The 12,981-nt window shown below is 37.8% G+C and overlaps 1 protein-coding gene across 1 annotated transcript in view; it reads left to right on the plus strand.

Annotated features, from left to right (window-relative positions):
- LOC136866147 (CUE domain-containing protein 2-A) overlaps positions 1-12,981 on the plus strand; it is a 180,678-nt gene that overhangs the window by 91,569 nt on the left and 76,128 nt on the right. The window contains exon 4 of the mRNA XM_067142855.2: positions 3,222-3,401. Within this exon, the coding sequence (XP_066998956.1) occupies positions 3,222-3,401 (180 nt within the window). The remainder of the gene's footprint in view (positions 1-3,221; positions 3,402-12,981) is intronic.

The raw sequence follows: 12,981 nt of genomic DNA on the forward strand, positions 1-12,981 counted from the left end.
TGTCTGTGTCGGTGCGACGTAAAGCCCCTAGCAAAAAAAAAGCAACATTTTTCTTGAAGTAATTTCTTTAAAATCAATAATATTTGCTCATTGACAGCACTGCTTCACTGATGGTTTGTATTACACCTGTTGGCTTTAAAGTGAAATTTGAAGCCTCTAAAAGCTACTCAGTGTAACAAATTTATTAGAAAATAATAAATTTGCCTTATGGAAAATTTCATACTTTACAAGAAAATAATAGATATACTTTCCCTCTGGGTTGTTGCTTACTTCCGATCCTGAAATGGACAGAGGTATTCAATGGATTAATTTTACTTTTGATGACTAGCTGAAGTGTCAGTGTGACCAGTTGTGTCAGATGTGGGCAGAATATTTTTTCACAAGTTGTACATGGACAGTGTTGTTCTTCCTTTCATTTTATAATCTAAGGAGAAAATAGTCAAGTGTTACAGAATGCTCAGTTTAGGTCTGGGGTGAAAAAGTGTAAGCACGCTCAGCTGGCAGCATATCTTCTCTGTATTTTGGTACTAATGCAAGGATATGTTTGATTAGTAATATGTCCGACTCGGCTGAATGGTCAACGTACTGAACTTCGGTTTATAGGGTCCCGGTTTCGATTCCCGGCCTGATCGGGGATTTTAATCGCTTCTGATTAATTCTTCTGGCTCAGGGACTGGGTGTATTTGTCCATCCCAACACTCTCCTGATCATATTCAGACAACATACCACACTACCTACCACCATAGAAATACGAAATAGTGATTGTATCCCTCCATATAGGGTTGGCGTCAGGAAGGGCGTCCAGCCGTAAAACAGGGCCAAATCCACATCTGCGATGCAGTTCGCACCCGTGACCCCACAGGTGTGGGAAAAAGCGGTAGCAAAAGAAGAAGAAGATGTTTGATTAGTAATACCATATTCTTAGTTATACTCTGATTTCATAATGACAGCTGACCTAAATTAATTTGATATATGGTGGTTTTTATTGAATTATTTTCACTATATTTGCAGTTTTACAAGTTTGATGGCTGTTTGGATTAAGGTGAAGTAGAGATATCTATGGAAAACCTTCAAGTAAGGTTCAGATTTCAGTGATTTTGTTTGTTTGTTCAGACTTAGGTATTATAGTGTTTAAATGTCTTATTTTCTTTAATCTTGGAAAAATCTGTCTGGCTAGTCCTCTGTGTGGAATTAGAATGTTTGGAAATCTCTTTGCAAATTGTTTTCATCTGACTTGGTATGATTTTGTCCTCATGTACTTTAGAGTTCTTTGTTGTAGCAATAGCCTGTCTGTTGGCATTTCAGTAAGCTAATATTGTAATCGAATGCACACTCTTCAGTTATGTTGAAACAACTGACAGCAAATGTAACAGCATATCTACATCTGAAAGGATTCTGCACACTGCATAATAATTGTGCCTAACAGTACCTATTTACCAACGAGTTTCATAGACTGGGCGGAGATCATCAACCTACCTGCTAGCCTGGGAGTTTTGACTGGTTGCTGTATATGCTCTTCTAGTCCAAACCCAAACTGAATGTTTTGTTCTTCGATATACCCTTCATTACCGAATGATTTCCTCTCTCATTGAATCTCTCTACATACTGCCTGAATGTCTCAACGTGATTCATTTTTCATATAGGCCTGTGTGTCATAATACTTGGCAGTGAAATCCATGTAGCCTCCATTCACGAAACTAGATGTTCAAATTTCAGTGATTTTGTTTGAATTCAATAAACTGATCAGTCAGCTCTGTCACACCTCTTCTTCCACTGTTTCAAAGAGCCTTTAACTGAGTTGCCTTGCTGTTGGTGTAAAGACACCCTTCCAGTCTTAAGATATTAGCTCTGGCAGCCTATGACTTCTCCCATTGTGAATGACTCAAATGTAGAAATGTACATCATCTGTCCTTGCAGTACTGTCTTCATCTCTCCTCAGTTAATGAAACACTCCTTCAAATGCTTTATTGACTCTTTTTCAGTAATCTCACCTAACTACTTGAGTACAATATTTCAACCATACCATCTTTAAACAAAGATATGCCTCTGTAATAAACTGCCTAACCCACCAACGGAGCAACCAAAATAATTTATTTTCCATTTCTGATGGTGAATATAATTTTTGTCTCAGTTCTGTTTGCAAAGTTTTGCTTGGAAAGAAGCCATCCTCTTAACAATATGTCTAATATTTATATTTTCTATATTTTATATTTATATAATACTTCCTCTCATACAGAGGTTGCCTTGCGACAAAGTATACTTTGATATAGATGTTGATTCCCATAGGGAACCTGAAATATTTGTCCCAAATGAGTAAATTTATAATACCAATATAAATGGTCCGTTATCGGACATTATAAATTTTCCAGCTAACTCATTCCTGGTTTCCAGCGTTTTGCCCCAGTGTGCTAAGTCGGGCTCATCACACTCACACTCTCTCTCTCTCTCTCTCTCTCTCTCTCTCTCTCTCTCTCTCTCTCTCTCTCTCACACACACACACACACACACACACACACACACACACACACACACACACACACACACACACACACACACACACACACACACACACACACACACACACACACACACACACACACACACACACACACACACACACACACACACACACACACACACACACACACACACACACACACACACACACACACACACACACACACACACACACACACACACACACACACACACACACACACACACACACACACACACACACACACACACACACACACACACACACACACACACACACACACACACACACACACACACACACACACACACACACACACACACACACACACACACACACACACACACACACACACACACACACACACACACACACACACACACACACACACACACACACACACACACACACACACACACACACACACACACACACACACACACACACACACACACACACACACACAGAGTGGCTCCAAATAGCCTACACAGTGGCCTCCACGGTATGCACTAGCCATGAAATATTTCACATAGTGGTTTTCGCAGGCACAGCGACAATATGATATTCGAGTGATTAAGGATTTTAATTACAGATTAAAAGATTTATTGAATTTATAATTTTTATTTTCTTAAGAAGATTTTCATCCCAAGTTTTTAATTAGCTTTTTAAAAAATAAATATTTCATATGTTTCTAACGGGCTTCATAAATGTATCATTTTTGCAGGACTCGTCATATTGGGCAGCTCAAGTGCACTTGCTGCAAGAGATGTTCCCAGGTTCTTGCAGTATAGAGGTGCATCATTGTTTAGCAATTGCTGAAGGAGATGTTGGGCGTGCTGCTCAATTAGTACTTCATCGTCAAGAAGCCGGTCAGAGCCTCACATCAAATATGAGTGCTCTTAATGTAAGTTTGTGCACACTTCGCCTCTTCATGTTTGTTTTCTGAAATATTTCCTTTCAGATTGAACTTGTTTGTGTATTACAAATTGACATTTCTTATCCTAAAGCTTTTTTTTTTAGATGTTTAAGTGATGAGGTGGATAAAACTAGGACATCCCACAAATCCTGGAGAAACTTGTTGTTGGAAATCAGTCGGTAGGAAACCGAAAACCCAGAGGATAGTCATTAAGATGCACATTGTAGTTATGGGGAAGATGTGGAATGAAATAATGAACAACTGGAAATATATCATTATTACAAAGTCTTCAAGTACCCAACAAACTAGAACTGTAAAATGATGATAATGATTATATGCTATGTTTATTAAGATAATTAGTTGGGTACCCATTCTTTGTAGGGTTTATAAAACAGAAAGTAAAGGTTAATGAATAACATCATGTAAGTACTTGTACTTAGTTTAGTTTAGGGAAGTTGGAAATTAAAAATAAGCTAATTTGTCATTGCATGGCTCCCAGGGTTACCCTACAAACCCATGAGGAGGTGGAAATACCGTTGTTTTTCATGTCAAGCTGAATTGGAGAATTTTATTTTTTGGTAGGTTCCCTCTCATACTTCTGGTTGATTAGAAGTTATGGGAAGTTTTATTTTGGGACAAGCCCCCCTTGCCTACTACTGATAAAGTGAAAGTCTTATGGAGTTTTGTTGAGTCAGGTACACTTGTGTGCAGCTGGTCAAGTATGTGTGTTAACATGCTTTTAAAATGAGATTAACCCTGGAACCGGCAAGCGATTTACCTTCAAGCGGCAAGCATTTAGACAAATTTTGCAAGCAACTTTTAAAAAATTCATAAGAATGTTGTTTTCAATTTATTTTTGTGTAAAACAAGTCATTTTATTTAGAAGAGGATGAAGAATACTATGGTAGGAAATTAAACTTGTTAATTTAGTATCCTGAAGCAGTATGGGCGAAGTATCCAACACATGCTAAGTATTCCAAAATAAACTGAAAGTTCTGGGCAACGTGCACGTAAAAAGTAATATTATATGACGATTTTACTATATACAAAATTTGCAAAATTTTATGCTGATTAAAAATATGTAGAAAGGTTTCACTACATTGAAGTACTGTAAAGTAAAATTGAACTGAAATAACACAAGCACATCGCACCAACACGTGAGTCTACTTAGTCAGATTCATACTCGCTACCTTTGGGGTGGCTCCTCTTTCTTCCTGCTTTCATAGGCCTCCAAAAATATTCTAATTTATGGTAGTACTGTTGGTGGACACCACAATTACATCCTGGGCACCAGAAGTGGGTGAATTACTTTTTTTCTAAAGTCGAACAGACAGGGCACAACCACAGTTTCTTTCTTGGGAAGCGTACCAGCTGATGTCCCTTTTCTCCTGAAGGTCCAAGTGGAATGTTTTGAAGAGTTTCTACATCTACAATACCTTCGACAATACTAACCATAAATTCCTCGTGTTCAAGGGGTTTGTCGGTGCTCAAACTATAGAGTATGTAGGCATCAGGAATTACCATTACCAACAGGTTATAGAATTTCTTTCCAGTCGAAACGTTTTAGTGACATGACTTTAAAAAATATGGAAATATTTGCGATTTAGAAGTGCACCACTATTTCTCAATGTTGTTATTAGGGTTCAGACCCATATTTATAACTAGAGAAATGATTTTTTTCATTTCTGATACTGTAACGTCAACCCATCTTTGCAGACGTGAATACGGACCCATATTTCTGGAATTCATTTTATTTTGAATAATTTCCTGTGTGTATTTTGTTAGTTTCAGTCATTAAAGATTCCAGATAGCATTGGGGAAAAACAAATAGAAATACGTTAGAGGAGGACTGTTCCTCGGAGGGCAATTTCGTATACCTACGTTTCGAACCTTGAACTTCTCTTCCACTTTTATTTCTGGCTGTGGAGGATAAACTCATGTTCACTTCAGTTCTGTTTGGTCAACAGCATCACTGTCATTATCATTATCATCATCAGTGGCTGGTTTACATCATCGTCAATATCAGTGTCTAAATCACTTAGCCTAGACTCATATAACTCGCCACTACATGACGAATTAATGTCAGAATCATCGTCAATTCCTTCTAAAAATACGTCACTATCACCTTCGTTGTCTAGATCAAACAAACAGTCATGAATTTCACTACTTCCTGACAATTCACTCATTTTGCGCCACAAAAGCTAATGTACATCGGACAACCACAGCAAGCACAACAGAATGACTGTCTGCAAAGCGTTCTCATTTTTCCACGTGTATACCACACACTCTGTCACTCTAAACTATTTCAGAATTGTGCTGTATTTATAGAGTAGAGTTTCCTCTTCAACATGATGCAAGATATGTCATAAAGATGTTGAGTGTCAAGGTGCTATCTCGAAAATAGACAGCACTGGCGTAATGCATCTCGATAGCGACTCTGCCGGTTGAGTAACAGGGAAATGAGTCACGATCGCAACAACTGCCGGTTGCAGGGTTAAGGATTTTAACATAATATTTTTATTAGTTGAAAATAACTAAGTTAAAATAAACTCTTAAAGACTTCTTTGTACACAATACTTGCCGTCCAGCCCTCTAACTGTGGGATGACAATCCTGTTGGCTGAGCTCGCCATGGAACAAGCCATCTATAGCTAGCCTTGAGGGAAGCAGTCTGCCTTGAAACTACCATATAATCACCTTTTGAGTCTGCCTCTGAGACTTTTTTAAGGTCAACACGAAGCAGACTTTCATGGGAAATTGAACACCTATTACCTAGAAAAGAAATTCAGTGGTATGGGAAGCATGAGGAAGATAGACAGTCTTTCCTTCAATACAACCTTTGAAAATAATGACTTCAGTCATATTAATATGGAGTGAATATGGAGCCTGGTGTCATTACAAAGTTTTGGCAATAATTCACCTCATCTTTCCTCCTCCACTTTCTTCCTCATTGAGTTCTACATGACTGTTAATCTTAGGTCACTGGCCACAGGACGTACATTTTTACGTAGAATTTGAAACTACAGGGATATGACTTTATATTTTTTTAAATATTTCTTTTACTTGTAGCTATGTCTGTATCAACTTCTTCTTCTGTTCTTGAATATCACCCTTGATTTGTTATCTACATGTTGTTATATTGTAGCAGGTTATCAGAGTCCTTAAAACTAAAATCAATACTCGGGGAGCTAGCGTATTTTTACTATTGGCTAAATTTATTAAACTATTACTGATATTTACTAGGGATGGGACAAATAGTTATTTTCCAGTATATTGTTCCAGTGTAGACATAATGCTCTAGAATTAGTTTGGAGTAGAAGGATATAATTATAACATAATACAAGTTGCAGGCCAGCTTTAGGGAAGAATAGTCATTATACTTGTTGCCTCTTGCAGCGTCTAACTTCACCTTGGTAAGCAGGCTACGAAAGTAGCAGTACTGTATGTCCATCCCTCTGGCTACCAAAATAATGCAGGATGGAAATAAAAAACTGTTATACAGTATTGTTAAGAATAGAAGAACTCAAAATGAATCTATCCAATCTGTAGAACTTCCTAATGGTGAGGTGACTAGGGATTAGACCAAAATATTACAGGAGTTCCAAAGGCACTTTGAAACTTTGCTTAACTGTTATGAAAATGTCACCCCATTAGACAACGAACCTTATGATTTTGGCAGCACAAATACCACTAATCTGATATGGTTGGAAGTAGAGACAGCAATATCTAAGCTGAAAAACAACACATCAACTGGATCAGATGAATTAAGTGTTGAGATGATCAAAGCACTAGGAGAGGTAGGACAACAGTGGATGTACAGGGTACTAAATAGAATCTGGAAAGAGAATATAATATCCAATGACTGGAAGCAAGGAGTCATCATCCCATTGTTGAAAAAAAGGTGATAGAAATGTACCAACTACAGAGGTATAACTCTGCTGTCACATGGCCTCAAAATCTACGAATCCATCCTTGAGAGGAGGATTAGAAAATATGTTGAACCTACACTTGAGGAGGAACAACATGGTTTTAGATTTCATAGATCAACTGTAGACCTGATTTTTGCCACCAGAATGCTCTATGAGAAGTATTGGGAGAAAGGTAAAACACTTATAACTGTTTTTCTGGACATCGAGAAAGCATATGACCATGTACCACACAGGCATATGTGGGAATGTTTGAGACATAAGAAAGTGCCTGATGACATCATAGCATGAGTACAACGATTATATGATGAAACCAAGTGTTGTGTCCAGGTCCAGGATGGAAGGTCAGGTTGGTTTGAAATGAAGAGTGGAGTCCAGCAAGGAAGTTGTCTTTCACCACTTCTCTTCATAATGATAATGGATGAAGTTTTAAAAGCGGTTAAGAGAAAGGATCCAACAACTAATGCCCTGGTTTTTGCTGATGATGTAATGGTATGGGTGAGGCAGAAGCGGAAGTACAAACTAGACTAGATCTCTGGCATGTAGCTTTTACAACCTTTGGTCTCAAAATCAGCAAAACGAAGACAGTTGGTTTGGTGATGAGTAGAAACTCTCCAACTGTTCATCTAAGAATTGGAGATAAGGAGATGGATATTGTAAACAACTTCCAGTATTTAGGTAGTGGTCTGTCATCAGACAATACCGTACATCAAGAGATTAGTAACAGAATACAGAAAGCTTCCAAATTCTATCACGCTGTACGTCAAATACTTCGGGATGAAACATTTCCGTTAGTTTCCAAGATCAGCTTGTACAAAATATAACTAGTACCTATACTGACTTATGGCCTGGAAGCAGCAACACTTACTGGACCAACAAAGAGTTGTCTTCAGGCAACAGAAATTAAGTTTCTCCGTTCTTGTCTACAAAAGACAAAAATGGATAAAATAAGGAATGTGGATATCTGACAACAGCTTGGATTGGAAAGAAGCTTGCTGGAGACTTTTTTTTTTCGCTAGGGGCTTTACGCCGCACCGACTCAGATAGGTCTTATGGCGACGATGGGATAGGAAAGGCCTAGGAGTTGGAAGGAAGCGGCCGTGGCCTTAATTAAGGTACAGCCCCAGCATTTGCCTGGTGTGAAAATGGGAAACCATGGAAAACCATCTTCAGGGCTGCCGATAATGGGATTCGAACCTACTATCTCCCGGATGCAAGCTCACAGCCTCTACGCGCACGGCCAACTCGCCCAGTACTGGAGACTCTAGAAGTGAAGAGATTGCAATGGTATGGTCACATGAAAAGAATGAACTCTCACAGGACTCCTCGAACATACTTTGACCACAATGTTCCTGGGATGAGACCAAGAGGAAGACCTTGTGATGTTTGGGAAAAACAGATAAAGAACCTTGAAATTAGAGATGCAAACTGATGTCGCATATATGAGCAGCATCTGTGGATGGATAGAACAAACTGGAGGAGGCTTGTACACAACCGCACCCGGCTTGCTGGAGCGAAGAAATGGTGATTATTATTATTATTATTATTATTATTATTGTTGTTGTTGTTGTTGTTCAGGGGTATTTGTGGAACGCAGAGGTGATGAAAGAAGGTGCCGGGGTGAATGGGTCTATCTACAGTCTCAAAATCAATTTAAACTTTAACAAAGGTTATATTTCTTTAGAATTTCAAAAATCAACAAAAAACAACATAACAGGTACAATTAGCAATTTTGAAACTAGTCAAGGAAAATACGATATTAGAGAATTCTCCCGATCCTGGGCTTCAAGCCCCTCACTTTACAATTCTTGAGCTCCCAGCTCAAATTTACAAAAGAGCACAAATTTACTCAAGGGCAGAAATCCCCTAATTCAAGAGCACTTGCTCTCCAAAATACAATATTAAGCCTTCCAGAGGCACTTGTTACAATGACATATAATAAAATTCTTCCGGGCTGTTATGCCGTGGTCCACTCCTCTCGCTTCTCCCAGACGTTTCGACTACTGCTGCGGTAGTCATCTTCTGTGGCGTCGTGTAGATACGCTATCCTGTATCGCAGTCGCCAGCGGGATACAGGAGAGCGTATCTACACGACGCCACAGAAGATGACTACCGCAGCAGTAGTCGAAACGTCTGGGAGAAGCGAGAGGAGTGGACCACGGCATAACAGCCCGGAAGAATTTTATTATATTGACACTGGCCGTGAAAGCCTTCATACTTTAATGACAATGACATAACTTGACAAAGAGCTAACAGGCTCTCAGTTCCTCAAGCCTACTCAAGGCAACATCAACTTACAATTACTGGCCTCTTAGGGCACAACTTACAATTTGAAAATAATTTATACAGGGGTATTTAATACCCAACCTACTGGGCCTTCATGGAAAAAGAACAGGCTAGATAACTGGCCCAACCACAAGGTGAATGGAGACACACTGTGCTCCAATATAATGAACACTAAAAAACCTAAAGGGCTCTAGGCCGATGAAAACAGGGGCTAATCCCAAGCTACTGAGGTGACTCATATAGAAATTACTTTAACACATTACAGAAGGAAAAACAGTTACGAAACGTAGTCACCTCAAACCAAGATGAAGGGGAGCTCGAGAGGGTACATCACTCTCTATCCCCGATTTACAGTTAAAGATTTTATGAAGTTTTTTACATTAGCCGGCAGAAAGTTACATTTTTAGAAAAGTAGGTTACATAGTTGACGATTCGGACCTTTCCCTCGGATTAAACTGCGGAGGTAGCAAGAAAGAATAAAGTTATGTGACCATTACCTTGTAGATGTTCTGTTGACCGACGGAAGAGGCCGCCCGTCTCCTGTTTTGACACACACACACTCAGTAAGATGACGATCAGTTGGCCAAGAAACAAGAAAATCCCCAGTTTATAAACCCTCAGGGAAGGTTCGAGATCATTCAAGACAAAACTAGCCACACCCTCTCAATTTTATTGGATGAATTTCAAAGTTACGCTTAGAATCGAACAAGAAGCCTGTGATAGGTTGAAAATTAAATACAGAAATTAGGGATTGGCTAGATTCAAAACTGGCAGAAAGAAAAAGGAAATATTGCCAATCCAAAAATAAATGAACATCAATCGTTTACAAAAACTTAGAAATACAAAACTTCTTTAAATTATAACTTCTTACAACTCGCACCAGGGTGCATGATCATAGTTTTTGGTGGTGTCCTCTGTGTAAAAATGTCCAAACTTCTTGATGAATGTGAAACAAAACGAGTAGAAATTCACTCAGGTTAGGAAACTGCACAACAACAAAATTACTCAATATTTTAGTTGTGACATGTTCTGATTAAAGTTCTAAGTTGGTGTAGTTTCATTTTCACTGTTTTACCAACAGAGGCATTCATTTAGGTGCTAGTTTTGAATGTGCGGCGTTGAGGTGTATCTTCCGGTAAAATTATTATTATTGATGTTCTGTACCCCACAGCAAGATGCAAGACCGCTACTTGGCAGTAAATTACATCTGCTGCCATTGTCATTGCTGACAGTGTGACCAGCACCATTGTCGCGCGTAGGCAAGTGTGCGGGATTTCTGGCGATAAAAATTATATACTTCCGTGCATTATTGACCTTGTTATAGAGGTGAACAATTGCACGGTCAACATTATTCCTATTGTTTACTTCAAATATGTTTAAATTTTTTTTTATATGCCAGGAGAATCTACTGTAATCTAACTTTAAGTTCTCCAAAGGAAAAGATGGTTCTTGAAAGCGAACCCAGGAAAGATTAAAAACGATTGGTTTATGATCAGAATAAGTACATTATGAACAGTACAATTGGTCTCAACTCCTTTTTCACCCCACCGCCGTTAAGTTTATTTATCCCCCCAAGAATAAAGAAGGCGTGTTTCTTTATGTTTAAAGGAGATTCCAAATACCAATGTTCACGCCTGTTACCTTCAGTTTTGAGATATGAGTATCCCCATAAAAATAATTCACTTTTTTCACTTCCTTTCACGCTCCCCCCCGCCAAGTGAATTTTTCGGCAAAAAATACTTGTTTCTTTAATAGTAAAGGATCTTCTAAATACCAATTATCACAGCTCTAACATCTTCAGTTTTTGAGATATGTGTCCTCATAGAAAGGAATTCAACTCCTTTTCACCTCCGCTCCCAATATGATTTCCCCCCCAAAAGACGTTTTTCTTTGTTTTTAAATGAGATCCAAATACCAATTTTCACGTCTGTAACAACTTTAGTTTTTATTAGATGTAAGTATCCACATACAATTAATTTTCCAATTCTTTCACCTCCCCCCTCATTGGATTTTGCGAGAATGCAAGTTTCTTTACTTTTAAAGCAGATTCCAAATACTAATTTTCACGTCTGCAAAATCTTTCGTTTTTGAGATAGTAGTATCTTCACACAAATATTTCAATTAATTTTTCAATTTCCCTTCCTCCTTGAAGTGGATTTCCGAAAACAAAAACTACGTATTTATATTTAAAGGAGATTTCAAATACCAAATTTCACGTCTGTAACATCTTCAGTTTTTGAGACATCGGTACCCTAATAAAAAGAATTCAGCCCCATTTTCAGTCACTTTTACCCCCCACCCCACCCAATTGTTTTATCTGAAAAAAAAAATACATTTTTTTTAACTTATAATAGAAATAAAAATACCATTTTTCACTTCTGTAACATGTTACGTTTTTGAGACATACTGTAGAAATGCTCATTTTTAAATTTCACCCCCATTTTAGTTTGCCTTAACTGTAGTTTCCAAAAACAAATCACCTGTGTTTCTTTACTTTTACAGGAGATTCCAAATACCAATTTTTACGTCTGTAAAGTTTTATGTTTCTAAGATTTATTGTATTTATAATTGTTCTAAAAATTCACCCCAATTCGTCACTGCCGTTTCACCTCCATTAATTGGATTTTCCATAAACAAAAAAATACGTGTTTCTTTATTTTTAAATGAGATCCCAAATCCCATTTTTCAGGTGTGTAATATCTTCAGTTTCTGAGATATAAGTACTCTCATTAAAGGCATTCAACCGCTTTTTCACCCTTTTTCACCCCTCCTATATGGATTTTCCAAAAACAAAAAAATACATGTTTCTTTATTTTTAAAGGAAATTCTAAATACCAATTTTTTTCATCTGTAAACTTTTAAAGTTTTGAGATATAGATACGCTCATTTAAAAAAAAAATCACCCCCCTTTTCACCCCCTCCTCATTAATTGGATTTTCCAAAAGCAAAAAATTTGTTTTTCTTTATTTTTAAACGAGATCCCAAAATACAAATTTTCAGGTCTGTAATATCTTCAGTTTCTGAGATATAAGTATCCTCATTAAAGGCATTCAACCCCTTTTTCACCCCTTTTAACACATCCTATTGGGATTTTCCAAAAACAAAAAAAAATACGTGTTATTTTTAGAGGAGATTCTAAATACCAATTTTTACATCTGTGATCTTTTAAAGTTTTGAGATATAGATACACTCATTTCAAAAATTCACTCCCCTTTTCAACCCCTTAGCGATGGAGTATCCAAAAATCCTCTCTTAGTGAGCACCTACATTGTAATATAAATGTATCCTCAAAATTTCATTTCTTTATGTCCAGTAGTTTTGGCTCAGCGATGATGAATCAGTCAGTCAGTCAGTCAG

This window comes from Anabrus simplex, chromosome 1 (genome assembly GCF_040414725.1).
Source record: "Anabrus simplex isolate iqAnaSimp1 chromosome 1, ASM4041472v1, whole genome shotgun sequence".
Lineage (NCBI taxonomy): Eukaryota > Metazoa > Arthropoda > Insecta > Orthoptera > Tettigoniidae > Anabrus > Anabrus simplex.